The 14,616-nt window shown below is 45.0% G+C and overlaps 1 protein-coding gene across 10 annotated transcripts in view; it reads left to right on the top strand.

Annotated features, from left to right (window-relative positions):
- The first annotated feature begins 1,322 nt into the window (after positions 1 to 1,322).
- The window catches only part of GREP1 (glycine rich extracellular protein 1), a 26,945-nt gene continuing 13,651 nt past the window's right edge, over positions 1,323 to 14,616 (top strand). For 3 of the 10 annotated variants that reach the window (XM_083708287.1, XM_083708288.1, XM_083708286.1), the window contains exons 1-10: positions 1,323 to 1,413; positions 5,337 to 5,393; positions 5,708 to 5,758; positions 6,501 to 6,545; positions 6,734 to 6,793; positions 6,989 to 7,018; positions 9,473 to 9,517; positions 11,301 to 11,336; positions 12,610 to 12,663; positions 13,038 to 13,103. In XM_083708287.1, coding sequence (XP_083564413.1) covers positions 1,353 to 1,413; positions 5,337 to 5,393; positions 5,708 to 5,758; positions 6,501 to 6,545; positions 6,734 to 6,793; positions 6,989 to 7,018; positions 9,473 to 9,517; positions 11,301 to 11,336; positions 12,610 to 12,663; positions 13,038 to 13,103 — 505 coding nt within the window. In that variant the 5' untranslated portion in view covers positions 1,323 to 1,352. The remainder of the gene's footprint in view (positions 1,414 to 5,336; positions 5,394 to 5,707; positions 5,759 to 6,500; positions 6,546 to 6,733; positions 6,794 to 6,988; positions 7,019 to 9,472; positions 9,518 to 11,300; positions 11,337 to 12,609; positions 12,664 to 13,037; positions 13,104 to 14,616) is intronic. The other 7 variants (XM_083708291.1, XM_083708292.1, XM_083708290.1 and 4 more) reach the window with 7 other exon arrangements.

The following is a 14,616-nucleotide window of genomic DNA, read 5'->3' as shown; positions in this document are numbered from 1 at the left end:
CATTAGTGGTGGTCTCTGCCAAGGCTCTGCTCTCCGTATGTGAAGGAGACATGTATTTTGAGTATACAGTGGTACCTCTGGTTACGAACTTAATTCGTTCCGGAGGTCCATTCTTAACCTAAAACCATTCTTAACCTGAGGTAACACTTTAGCTAATGGGGCCTCCTGCTGCCACCGCACCGCCGCCGCGCGATTTCTGTTCTCATCCTGAGGTAAAGTTCTTAACCCGAGGTACTGTTTCTGGGTTAGCGGAGTCTGTAACCTGAAGTGTTTGTAACCCAAGATGTTTGTAACCTGAGGTACCACTGTATGGTACATGCAAGTGTGAGTTATTTGCACTAGGCCTCATCCTGTTTTCCTGGCCAAGGATTACCCGTCCCTTAGAAAACAGATGTCGTCCCTTAGAAAACAGATGTGAGGCCGTCTGAGCAACACGCAGAGTGCCTAGCCACATTTCTCCTCTAGGTGATTGGGGCTTGCTCCCAAATATCTGAGATTAGCAAGGAGTGGCTTAAGCAGCTGAGGAAAGGTGCAGAGTTCCCCCTTCCCTATTCATTTCAGAAATGGCAGCAATGTTAAATGTACATGTTGTGGCATGTGGAATATAAAACAGAAAAGGTTTTTTGGGGGGGGGAGGGAGAGAGGCGTTAAGGATGCGTCTGTGGACAGGTGAAGCAGATGTGTTGAGGGAAGATGGGAAAATAACAATGTAGCAGCACCATGACCGAAAGATCTCCCAGTGTAATTTTTTATTATTGTTATTATTAAAGGTTTCCTTGGGTTACAGAAGTACATACATCGTCTCCACTTTCATCAAGTCCTTTTTACAGATCAGCTACATTCAATGTGAGACTTCAGTGCTGTACACAGCATGAGGTGTATTTGACACCACACAATCCTATGCACATTTGCTCAGCCTAAAAGCAGATCAAATCATTTAACCGATTTTTTAAAAAAATGATAGTTAATTAATTTGTATCCTGTAAAAGTTTTTTTTTTTTTAAATGCTTCATTAAGCATAATAGAGTTGTGGTACTGAGGTCTCCTCTGGAAAATGCACAGAGGAGTGAGATGATGTGTCTGACAGCATTAGCAGCAAGTGTGTCTTGCAAGGATGTGGACGTATGTATAGAGAACAAGGCTGCTTGAGCAGAAGCATGCGAGGGTCCCTGTGCTTCAAACTCAGAGCCCATTGGGCACGGCAGAAGGGAATGTGGCCCAGACACCCAATGAGGAGAGAAGGTGGGAGGTGGGCGGAGCATAAGCAGGGAATAAAAGGGGCTGCCCCCCCTCCAAGTCCTATGGGCACCCAGAGACTGAGAAGGTACTGCAGACTCTTTACAGTGGCCAAGATGAATCTTTGCACCTCGCTTCTGCTGTTGTGCCTGGCCAGGGTCAGCCTGCAGGGAGGAGGTAAGTCTGGGAGACGGACATGGAAAAGAAATAGACAACAGAAAATTCAGTTTTCGTGCTCCTCTTAGAGGGATCACACCATTTTCCTAGGAGGGAAATAATGCACAGTAGGGACTGTTTGCAAGAGATGGGGAAGGGAGACAAGAGAGAGAAAGCGAATAGAGAATGTGAAGCAGGATCAGTAAAGGCCATGGCCTGAGGGGGGAGGGTGTGGATGGGGAGGTCCATTCAGCCTCCACTCCTGTCTTAGTCCAACGTTCTAACCACTACACCATGCTGCCTTTCACATTGCACCAGCAATGTGTTGTTGGTGAGACACTTTGCTGGGGAAGATGAAAACAAATATTACAGGTGCTATTAAATGAGGGCTCTAAGGGCTGGCATTCTATAAAATGTAAATCTGGGCACCAGAATGCAGTGAGAGGTGCGTAAGAAGGATGCAGGAACTGGGTAATTTACACTGAAGGAGATCATCACTCATATGTTGCCAGGTTTCCCGTTGACTACTGGAAGTTTGGTGTTAAATTTAATTATCCCTGCACTCCCAACCGAGCACCGCAAAATGCAGGGATAGAAAGATTTATGCGAAGGAGCTAGGGCAGCCTCTGCTGACCAGATGCCCTGAAGGCTGATGGGAGTTGTAGTCCAAAACACATTCAGGGCAGATGCTGGGCTCTGAGCATATCCTTCATGTGCAACAGAGTCTTAATTGAGGTATAGGACTGTGCTGTTCAAAAGAATGGAGAGGATTGTTATACTGAAGATTTACAGTGCAGTCCCATGAAATCTGCTCTGATGTTTCCAGTTAAGTGTGCACCACAGCTGTCAACTTTCCCCTTTTCTTGTGAGGAATCCTATTCAGAATAAGGAAATTTCCCTTAAAAAAGGGAAACGTTAACAGCTATGGTGTGCACCCATAGGATTGCAGCTTCAATGAGGGTGGGTGGGTCACAACTGGAGCAAGAATAAAGAAATTTTATGTCTCTTGCATATCCTCTTTTGCATCCACGAGGGACCGGGCACAACTATGGGAAGAGAAGCACAAAGGTACTTCTCAGCTTAATGACCAAAAGTCATCTGCTTCAGGTCACTTAATGAGAACTGGCTCATCTTCTGCAACTCCCTCTCAATTTTTTAAACCCCACTAGGAAGAACCCCATCCTGCCACTTACAAACTCTGTAACTACTACTGATTTTATTTCATTCATTCAGGATGCTTCCAGGCAGGGACTTAATACTGGAAATTGGTTGTTGACAACATTTTATTATTATTATTCATTAAATCTGTATATCACCCTTCATCTGTAGAGCTCAGGGTGGTTCACAACATAAAAATACACGACAAAACATAAAAAACCACAAACCAATAAAAAACCACCCCATCTCACAAACACATTTAAATGGGTATTGCTTGTTGTTGTTTTTTACTTGTTTTCTATCAGAAAGGGTAAGTATGTATTGAATTAGGGAGGTGGGAGAAATGAGTTAGCATTGTGATGCAGCTGTAAGCAGCACTGATCCCACAATAAACATCTGCCTGGAAGCAGCTTTATTTTCTGTACTACCTTTCTGCAGAATGGCAACGTCTGCAGGTTCTTAAAATATCTCTCTCTCTCTCTCTCTCTCTCTCTCTCTCTCTGTGTGTGTGTGTGTGTGTGTATTAAAAAACAGTGATTGCAAGAAAACCAAACAAAATGCAGGAATATATTAAAGCACCAGTTTGATATTGCTGCCACTAATGGTGCTCCATGCCAAAAATCAATTAAAGCAACATAATGCACCTTCAATAGTTGTTCCCTTAAGTCTCTTCTTTCCTCTTCTTTTCCCATACTTTCCCCCCCTTTGGTATCATGCCAGTTCCATTAGAAAGTTGCCTTAAACCAAATTGGATTGTTGCTCTGTCTAGCTCAGTATTGTCCACTCTGACTGGCAGAATCTTTCCAGGGTTTCAGAAAGGGCCCTGGAAATATTGCGGAATGAAGCAGAGACCTTCTGCATGCAAGGCAATGTGTGCTTCCACTGAACTATGGCCTGATTGTGATTCTTCAGGCAGAGACTGCCTTGCTTGTTTGTCTTGGGACAGCGCTTAGGAGATTTTACCTGCTTTGTAAACAAGTAGTTAATATTAGTACCCATGAGTCATAGCCATGGTACAGTGGTACCTCGTTTTAAGAACTTAATTCGTTCTGGAGGTCTGTTCTTAACCTGAAACTGTTCTTAACCTGAAGCACCACTTTAGCTAATGGGGCTTCCCACTGCTGCTGCCATGCTGCTGCTGCACGATTTCTGTTCTCATCCTGAGGTAAAGTTCTTAACCCAAGGTACTATTTCTGGGTTAGCGGAGTCTGTAACCTGAAGCATCTGTAACCTGAGGTACCACTGTAGTTAATTCCAGAATACGTCAAAGCTAATGGCAATTGTGTGATCATTGCATAGGGTCCCACAAAATGACAGCAGAATTTGTGCATTGCAAAGGGGTCAGGAGGCTCCAAGCCCCTTGGAAATTGGAGAGGAGCCCCACAAACCAACTTTCCTTTCATAACCCCAACTTCCCTCTTTGGCTCCCAGCTGTCCAAAAAGTCCAGGCTCAGGGCAGCGATTGAGAGTTTGCATACTGTTCCTTCCAGGTCCCATCTCTACCTGGCACAAGGATGCCACATTCCTCCCATGCCCCGGGCAGCCCTGCACACACAAAGACCTCCTTCTCAGGGGAGAGGGGACTGACACCCCCTTGCAAAGCCCCGAAGGCAGGCAGGCCAACTCCCTGAGCCAGGAGACAGGGTGGGACCCAGGTGGGCCAGATGGCCAGGGTGGTGAAATAATCCTTTGGCACCTGGGACTCAGGCTTTGAAAGGAGCTTTGTGGAAGGGGCCCAGAACCACCTTTGCTGGCCCTGACAAGGCAGAATGATGGACGCTTTCCGCCAGATGTTGAGAGGGGAACCAATCTCTCAGCAACAGGAACAACCAAGAGTCTTGTGGCACCCTGAAGACTTAACAGATTTATGGTGGCGTAAACTTTTGTGGACCAGAGCCTCCTCTTCGTCTGCCGGCCAACTGAAGACAAACCTTTCATACATCTGGTGAAGTGGGCTCCAGTAATCCATGAAAACTCACTCACCATCTATGTTTGCTAAGGCACTACAAAAGCCTTGGTTGTTGGATGGAAAGTGTCTATCATAGCTGCCTCCTCTAGATGTTCTGCAAAACATGCTGTCCACTAAGAGCCCAAGGAACAAAGTGTGAGACACCCTGATGGTTGTGAACTTGGAGGGCTTTCCAGTGGGAATAGGAGGGGGGAAACCATGGGAGATAAAAGCTGTCAATGCTAATTAGTCATGAGGATGACTATGTATGCCTTCCTGCGTTGGAAGCAGGATGCCTCTAAAGACTGGTTGTTGAGGACCACAAACAGTTGGGTGCTGCTGGTTGTGGGCTTTACTTAGACATCTGGTTGGCTTCTGGGGGAACAGAACACTGGAGTAGTAGTAGCTGAGCTAAGTCTGATCCAATACATTTTGCTGCCTGAGACAGAGCAGCAATCAGCTCGCACGTGTGCACACACACACACACACACACACACTCACTCACACTCACTCACACTCACACTCATATGGTCAGGTCAAGGTGCATAACTCATTGACAATCTGCTGCTTTTTCATGATACCCCAAATCAGCTGCCTAAGGCAGTCATCTCCCTCTGCTTAATGGTAGAGCTGGCCTAGATCCAGCAGGGCTCTTGCTATGGTCTTCTACTAAGGCAGCCCCTTTCAAAAACCAGTCTATGGAGTTCTATTTAACTTTATGCTAGAGGCTTGATGTGCAACAAGAATATGAGAAGTGATAAGGCTCAGAAATATAAACAAGGTAAAAGATGTATGTGATATCCAGTCTCATTCCCTTTTTCTTGTGGATCTTTTCCAGCATTTAAACCGCAATCAAATGGCCGGGCAGGTCCTTACTTCCCATCCCTGATGAGGGGTAAGTATCCTGCATCACACCCATCCCTCATAAGTATATAGTGTGCAGCTGCTAAAATCAATGGGATTATTTATTTATTTTGTCCTCAAAATCCAGTTCAATGAGTGGCTTTAAATGTGCATATATTGACCCTGAACTAGCTCCTGTGCATACACAAAGGTTGACTGGTGCCTCTGAAAGATCTCCTGCTCTTTGCTTTCTGTTTCATGGGGCTTCCCTCATTTCACTCACCCTGCCCTGTTGGCTCTGCTGAACCACCCACAGCCAGTACAAGAGGGCAGTTCATACTTTGTGGTCTGTATTTCATCCCTTAGGAGGAGGAGTTGGACTGGGACTGGGACTGGGACCAGCTGGAGCCAAGGCCGGTAAGTTGTGCAGCAGATATTGAGGTCAGGGTATGGGGTGGAGGGTGAAAATCTCGACAGAATCAAATATCCATCTTGACATATCCATCTTGGCATTTGCTACAGTATTATCATGCAGTACTTAAGACAACAAACTGTTGCTTTTACATCGGGCGGGTGGTATAATAGAGCAATGCATCCATTTAAAATGTGGTGAGCCTCTGATAGTTATTATACTAGCTTTTTAGTGTTATTATAAATAACTATGTCATTCATAGTAACTCTAGAAAGCTTGTACATTTCCCACAAGGGGCTTATCTGCATTTTAAGCATTTCAGCTCCTCAGAAACAAATCCTCTTTGTTACAACATGCAATAGTTTGTTGTTCTTTTCCAGTTGTCCACCTTCACAGCATTGCCCAATTCTTTAAAACTGGAGCAAAATTTAGAAGAAATTATACACTGCTGGGGACTTGGTTTAATTAATCCACACACACCACACTTCCTTCAAGGTTCTCTCATTGACAAATTATCTTCAGACCAGGCCTGTGAGGTAGTTTTTAAGATGAGAGATAGTCACCCACAGTGAGTTTCATGGCTCAGCAGGGATTTGAACCCAGGCCTCATTAGTCTACATTGTACATAACATATGGGAACTGCCAAGGAAAATACCATGTTGTGGTTTGCAGTAAGCCCTGATCTGTTATGATCACTCTACTTTCATCTCCCCTAACTATAACCTCCTCTGTTTTTTATTCCCACAGGGAAATATCCAGGCTATGGGGCCCAAGGATTGCCAGCAGGGCTGGGTAAGTTTAGCTGTGATGGTGGACTTAAATACAGAGGAGTAGAAAATAATAATAATAATTTCAAGCTGTCAATTCATATGCCAAAAGCTGACTGGAACAAAAATGTTCCCTCCTAAAGAGATAATTAGAGCTTGGCCCACACATGGTGGCAGAAAGAGGTTGACAGAGAGATGTTTCTGCTTTCGCAGGTTCTCAGAATGGATTTGGGGCTGCTGGACAAGGCTTTGGGAACAAACCAGGAAAGCCAGGTGAGCAGCACATGGAATGACAGCCAGGGGGAGGATGTCCTGCATCCGTCAGTGGGGCCACTGCTAAGCCATGGACCATATGAAATGTAGAAAAATGGTTGGTCTTTGCCCAGAGATAAGGGTTATTGTTGCAACCACCAAGAGCATTAGCAGATATTGTCTGTCCATCTGTTCATGCTTTCTGCCTTTCTACAGGATACAGAGTCCCAAATGGATATGGAGCAGGTAGGATGGCTTCTCTTTCCCACTTCACTGAAGCATGTTTCCATTTCTTCCTACCTCCATGCACATGAGAAGGGGAACAGGGTGAACCGGAATTGAATGGCAGAGCTGGGTGATGGACAGTGTAGAAAAGAGCAATACCGTGATCGAGGGGCTCTTCTGTACAAGGAAATAATAATAATAATAATAATAATAATAATAATAATAATAATAATAATTAATAATAATAATAATGTATATATATGTGTGTATATGTATATGTATGTATGTATGTATGTGTGTATATATATATATATATATATATATATATATATATATATACACACACACACATACACACAGAGTATATATATATATATGGCGTTTTCAGAGAGAGACTAAATCACTTACCAGCAAAATTCAAGTTGCGTAATTTAAACTGAATTTGTGCACTTGCACAACAATTGCTCCAGGCTTTCAGTTTGCAAACAATAAAAAATAAAAGCATGTGTAAAGGAGCGGGTGCATGGCAGAGATTTGTAAAATTATGTCCAGTGCAGAGAAATTGGAAAGGGAGGTTGGTGTTTTGTTTAATCAATCATTTCATTACATTACATTACATTACATTACATTACATTACATTACATTTATTTATTTATTTATTTATTTATTTATTTATTTATGGGTATGTAACCCACATTTTCAGGCAGAGTACACCATATAGGGATAAAATCAACAAGAGGTCCATAAAAAGATCATTAAAAATAACAATAAACAATAAATATCAATAAATACTGGTTAAATGAAAAATTCATGTTGCAATGGCCTGTCTAAACAAACCTCTTGCAGGTTTAGGATTGTGTGTGTCTCTTGCTCTGTTCATGACAGTTTAGTGCCCTGCTCCCCCAGTCTCATTCTGCTAGCATGTCTTCTGAAAGGAGGGAAAGCTATGGGTCTTGCAAGCACCCACAGATGCTGTTCATGAATCTGGCTCAAGTGCCAGCCCTGGTGGTCCCCATTTCAATTCCTGTGTACAGGGCAGGAAGGACAGAAGCAGCATTCACAATACACCCTGGTGTCTTCAGACTGATGCCTTTCCTCTCCTTCTGGGGAGTCTCAGTGCCCAGGGCCAAGGACATGTTGGTGCTCTGCCCACCCTGGCAAGTCAAAGTGCATTGTATCCAAAGCTGGTCAAGTTATTTTGGCATCAAAAAATAAAAATCTCACCACCCCAGTGATTTAAGGTAAGCTGAGATCTGTTGAGCTGGGGTGTGTGATTCCTTTGCCCAACTGCCTTTATATTTATATTTATTACTATTTGTCAGAGCCACCCGTGGTCCCAGCTCACAAGAGACCAAAGTCCAGTCCAAGTTATATACAAAAGGTTTTATTGAAGAACATTGTTGGCATTACATCCAAGCTCCGTGGCTCCGGATCTGTTACTCTTAGATCGTAGAAGTCCCCTCTGAATCCGTCCCGCCTCTGCACCAGTTTAAGAGGCTTGTACTGCTCCACCTTTTCCTCTCCTTCCTTTTCCGCAGGGTCTTCCTGCCCCCCTGTGTTCCCTCCCTCCGGGACTCCCCAGAGGCTGAGTCCTCTGACGCCTGCTCCCCCCTCCTTCGCGCTTTGGGACCAGGCTCCTCCCCAGGACTCTCCTCACTTCCGCGCGCCTCCACATTTGAACTTGGCGCGCGTACGTTGCCTCTGACCTTCCTTTCGACAGTTACGCTGCTCTCGGTGCTACTCTCCACCCCTTCCGGCAGGACGTCTTGCTCCGAACTCTTTCCCCCCTTTGTTTCCTGTTCTGCTCTTTCTGACACACTGGTAACTCCACCCCTTTCACTCCGTTCCGACAGAGGAGCCGGTCCCGATCTCCAACTCCCACTGGGGGTTCCCCCTCCGCTCTCCTGCTTCTGACTGCTTCCCCCTCTATCGCCCCTCGGCCTGGCCAGGGGGGCTCCCTTTTGGGAATCCTCCGAATCGCTTGACGGACTCTGAGACAACCTCGGGTCGTTGTCGTCCTCCTCCTCATCACCCTGGGACCCTTCCCCCTCGCTCTCTGTCTCTGAAACCCTGACACTATTTAACAGTGATTTTTATAAACTACCACTAATTTCGGGTCAGAAATTCAATCACTTACTGGCCAGGTTCAAGTTGCACCATCAAAGCTGAATTTGTGCTCTTGCACAACAAACTCACTTCCCCCCAAGATAGGACTTTTTGCACTAAGGAAAGTGCAGTGAAAAGTGTGGGATATAGTAATTGCTTGACACAAAGCCTTCCAACCTCCCCACAGACAAATCAGAATGAACGCTCCATAAACAGGTCCTCTGCAAGTGACCTTAAGTTGTTGTTTTTAGTGCCGCTCAGATTTAAAATTGAAATTTGAATAAGCAAATGTAAATTCCACTTAAAAGAGGGGAAATAGACGCGATGTTTCTATTCCATCGTTGTTCATGATGCATCTTTGCCTTCCAGGTTATAGAGGACTTGGTTACCCTCGTGTTGGCCTCCCCTTGGGAAGTAAGTCAGATACCTTTATTTCTTCCTTCTGTCTCGTTACCTGTTCAACAGGTACCTCACTTACGTGCTTCGCTGTTCCTTTACTCTCTTAACATTCCATTGGCTAAACACGTCTCACTCGAATAACCCTCCATTTTAAAAAATGCTTGCCAAAACTTTTTACAAACTTGGAAGACCGTGAAGTGACCCAGCTGCACTTCTTGGCAAAAACACCAACCTTTCTGCTTATTTTACCCTTTTGAAAACTGTTGGCCATCCTCCTTTATTTTCAGACCCTGGAGCTGAAGTACTGGACACTGGATGCTGTGTATTTTTTCTGTGGTTTCATCTGAGGGTGCTTTCGCTCCCACTAATCATGAAATTGTTTTCTTGCCTTTTGTTGTGTCCACGTGTGTTAATGTTTTGACCCTCCAGTGTTTGGTGCAATTTGGCCTAACGGCAACCGCAAGACTCCATACACTCCAGTTATCTGTTTTGCTAGGGATCATTTCTATTCTGTGTTCCATGTCTGCAGAAAACCACTGTCTGGTTGTTGCTGTTTTGCCTTACAAGGGTGCATTGTTAAAATGTTGATAGTGCAAGATGCTTGGATACATCATTTTCCAGGGTTCAGCCCTTTCCTCCAGAGGTTACCTGGGGGAAAGCTGTTATGGTAATCTCGGATATAATACGGACAGTTCTTGACTCCAAACACACACCTGGCACCCTGATCACTCCATGAGGGTGCCTGGATTGAGCAGAAGGGTCTGGATATGCATCTTCTGGCTTGGAAGTGACAAAACACTTGAAAGTACGGAAGGGAGGTTGTACCCCACAGGGTTGGTTTTCAAACACAGGGCTGCTGATACTATCTAAAAGATTAATTCACCAATTTCAGTAAGCATGGGGTTCAGTGAAAGAGAATAAATTTGTGCAGATCTGGTTTCCTTTTTCTTTTTTTGCATATGTGAATAGGGGGTTGGTGATTCTTGGGTCTTTTTGGAGAGACATGATCTGACATAAGTGTGAAGATGTGTATCTTACCGTATTATGAGGTATGCAGTTTAGGGCAAGAACCATGGTACTTGGATTAGTGTTTATTCTTGTACAGTGGTACCTCGGATTAAGTACTTAATTCATTCCAGAGGTCCGTACTTAACCTGAAACTGTTCTTAACCTGAAGCACCACTTTAGCTAATGGGGCCTCCTGCTGTCACCACGCCGCCGGAGCACGATTTCTGTTCTCATCCTGAAGCAAAGTTCTTAACCTGAAGCACTATTTCTGCGTTAGCGGAGTCTGTAACCTGAAGCATATGTAACCTGAAGCGTACGTAACCCGAGGTACCACTGTACTGTGATGAAAGTTTACAACTTTTTTTTAAAGGTCTCTAGAAGTTACGCATCTGAGTGTGGTAGCAGAGCTACTTGTCTCTAGTGCCCATGCAGATGAATGCCAGAAGGGAAATTCATCATATTGAGCAATATCTGCTTTCCTTGAAACACAAGTGCATGTTGGCTGTAGCAGAGTCCTGTGAAACCTTCAGAAGGTAGAGAGGGGCTCAACAGAATTTTCAGTGGCCACAAAGTGGGTCCTGACTGAGCACTCTGCATAGCTCTTTACCCCTTTCTATGACTGCCAGAAGCAGAGAGTTGGACAAAGTAAGTGCACTTAATTTGCAACATTTATACAGATCACATAAATTTAATTTATGTAGGATTTTTTAAAAGTATGAAGTACACAAGCCTGCTCTTATTCTTTGTACCTAGCGTTCTGGTCTGACCCAGTCTCTTTCTCTTCACTCAGCAGGCCTTGGAGCCAGAGGCAAGCCTTCCAAATCAGGTAGCAGTACTTTCACCAACAAATGTTCCACTGGGAAATACCCCCCCCCCCATTCCCCAACATTAGGACTGTATGTCTGCTGCAATTCTGTACAGAATTCATAATTCCAACAATCCAAAAGTTCTTCTCCAGGTTGCATTTAAATCAAGCCACTCTCCTTCTCTGGCAACTTGATTTTGGGGACACCACAATCCTGGTTGTTACAGGTCCTGAGAAATGGGGTTTTCGAGGTCGCCTGAGTCCTTAGTATGGATGGCAGGCACCTTGGAAACAGCAGGGCTCCTCGTTGCTCAGATTGTTGCAAGCATGCTCAGCAGTTCCCAGAAGCCCTTCCTACTGCCATCACTGCCACTAGATAAAGGGAAGGGAGCAGCAGGGCAAGGTAAAGTATTCTGTAGAGTGTTGGTTGGGGGAGGCATTCAGAAGGCCGATTGAGCTTCTAATGGTGTAATCAGGAGTTCAATGTGGTCAGGATTTCAAAGTTAAGCTAGCAGGGGAAATAACCTATGTATGCAGGTTAAACCACAGAGCCTAGGACTTGCTGATCAGAAGGTCAGTGGTTCGAATCCCCATGACAGGGTGAGCTCCCATTGCTTGGTCCCTGCTCCTGCCAACCTAGCAGTTCGAAAGCACGTCAAAGCGCAAGTAGATAAATAGGTACCACTCCGGCAGGAAAGTAAACTGCATTTCCATGCGCTGCTCCGGTTCACCAGAAGCGGCTTAGTCATGCTGGCCACATGACCTGGAAGCTGTACGCTGGCTCCCTCGGCCAGTAAAGCGAGATGAGCGCCGCAACCCCAGAGTCGTCCACTACTGGACCTAACGGTCAGGGGTCCCTTTACCCTTTACCTTTACCGATGTTTTAGCTTGGTTTGCCAATCTCAGTTCAGAACTGAGGCAAGAAGAGTACCACTGGTCACAACCTTCAGATAAACCCAGTGGTGGCTTGTCCACTAGGGGAAATGGGGCACTGTCCCAGTAACCCCATCCTGCTGTCAGCCAGCCTTCACCTGCCTGCCTTCCTATTTACAACCTACCCAGGGGGTGATGCCCCTGTCAGCTTCCTCCTCACTCTCAGTCTTGCCTTAATAGATCTCAGCAGGGAGGGGGAGGGTGGTAAAGCTAGAATTAGTTGGCTCTGCCTGTCACTGGCTCTGGCGCCACCTACTGCTGGGCTCCCTGCCTTCTGTGCTACCATACCCAACAGGCACCAGCCACAACTGGGTGAACCCTAGATATCTGTGAAAAGAGAATTTCTTTCTTTCTCTCTTAGCAGGTTATGGGGCAGGGCCCAGTACTGGTGGCTACCCAACAGGAGCACAGCAAGGTGAGCTGGGAAAGTTGGATGGGGCCCCAAAACAAACAAACAGAAGAGAGTGGGATTTGCTGTTAACTTTCCTAAGGATTAATTTCACCAGAGAGGGGTATTGGGGCCCAACCCTGTTTAGTAAATATGTCATCAGAGCCTCTGTATTCTGTTTCTAGGGCTGGGACACCTCATTTGTAGGGAGAAAGCACTCTGCCCTTGCTGAGAGACAAGGTCTTTCTTCTTTTGACCCCCCCCCCTCCCGCCATGAAACCTGTCATCATAAACCGATTTTGCCTTGTGCCGACCAGGGAGGAAGGGCAGGGGAGAGGAAAAAAGGAGTGATCACTTCCATCCACGACTGATTTTTCTTTTCTGCATGCTTTGTACAACAGCCTATATTGGTGGAGTTGGAGCCGGAGGCTACCCAAGCAATGGAATCCATAATGGATATGGCAATGGTGAGAGAGACATGCTCTGATATTCTGCAGTAAATTGGTACAGGGGGAGTCAAATGTAACTAGTGGCAGAGTTGCTTTTGGCCATAGACTGCTGTGACACAAGCATGTTTATCTTCTGCCCCAGAAACAAGGAGCCAGGCATGTGAAAGGTCTGGTCAAGAAACTTCAGACAGCAGGCCAGTCAGACTAGAAAGTACTGGGCTAGGAGGATCAATGGCATGACTCAGTATTAGGCACCTCCTTATCCTGACATTACTTTGCAGAACATGCCCTTTTATTTTGTGTGTGTGTGTGTCTATGCTGCTATCCCATGTTTGGGACAGTCATCTGCAAAATTAATACATGCTTCTCAGAAAGCTCACCCAAATCTTTGAGGCAAATCTGTTGCATGCAAAGTCTTGTCCACCTTCATTATCTATCATGGTTAGGACTGCTATACATTAGGAATTTTCTGGTCATAGCTGGAATACTGCAGTCAAAAACAATGTCCAGATGGGAATTGCTGGAATGTCCGGGAAAATCTGGACATATGGCGCAACCCATGTTGGAAGTCGAGATTTTTATTTTTTGAGATTTTGAAAAAAGAGCTTTGTATCCAGATTTTCTCTTTTTGAAATATGGCAAGCCTAATCGTGGTACCAACTCAAAGGCACTAGCAGTTGAGCTAAATAATGCGGAAATAATACTTTTCAGCCAGTGCATACTTGCACAAAATGGCAATGAAAATATACGCCCAGAAGGTGGAGCAGTTGGCCAACATATTGAAAAGTCTATTTGGACATATTGCTGCCCATCCATCCATTTATTCTACATACAGGGAGTGCTCTAGAGCAGGGGGCTCTCACTTTTTGCCCCTCTGGGCCCATCAGTCACAAAATGGTGGTGCAGGGGGCAGAGCCAGTCACAAAATGATGGCAAATGGAGGCAGAGTTTGGCACTATCAAGTGGCAATTACTAACATGGTTTTCTACTAATAGCTAATCCATCCTTGGGAATTGCTGAATTCTTTGCCACAGCATTTTCCTTGGGACAAGAAATCCCATAGCTCAGCTGTCCTAAAGCAAAGTACAGACATTTGCTCTGGAGGTATTTGGCCGCCCCCACTCCCCACCCCTTTTAGGCAGAATATGCTGATCCAGAGACTCTTAAGTGGAAAATACTTTTTCTGTTTTTTCCTTTCCCATCACTGCATGCCTCTCAAAGTATTTTTACCTATCTCCTGCAGTTTTTCTCCCATTCTACTTTCAGAATCAAATTGTACCTTATTCCCCCACCCTGAGCAAAAAAAACCTGTGTTTCTTTCATCCCTCCTTTCTGGTCCTTTTACTTCTTCCTCCCGTAGCAGCTTAACTCTCATATCTCCTTCCTTTGTACCCCCAGTTTATTAATATTTATAATTATTATTTAATTATATTGAAACATTTCTTAACCTTTTATCACACTTTCTAAATTTCCTTGAAAATTTCTCTTTCCCCTCAGAGAAAGGAGACCTCCCTTCTTCCCAAAACCACTT

Source organism: Podarcis gaigeae (assembly GCF_964106915.1).
Source record: "Podarcis gaigeae genome assembly, chromosome: 13".
NCBI lineage: Eukaryota > Metazoa > Chordata > Lepidosauria > Squamata > Lacertidae > Podarcis > Podarcis gaigeae.
Note: the sequence above shows the minus strand (reverse complement) of the source record. Positions and strands in the feature narration are given on the sequence as shown.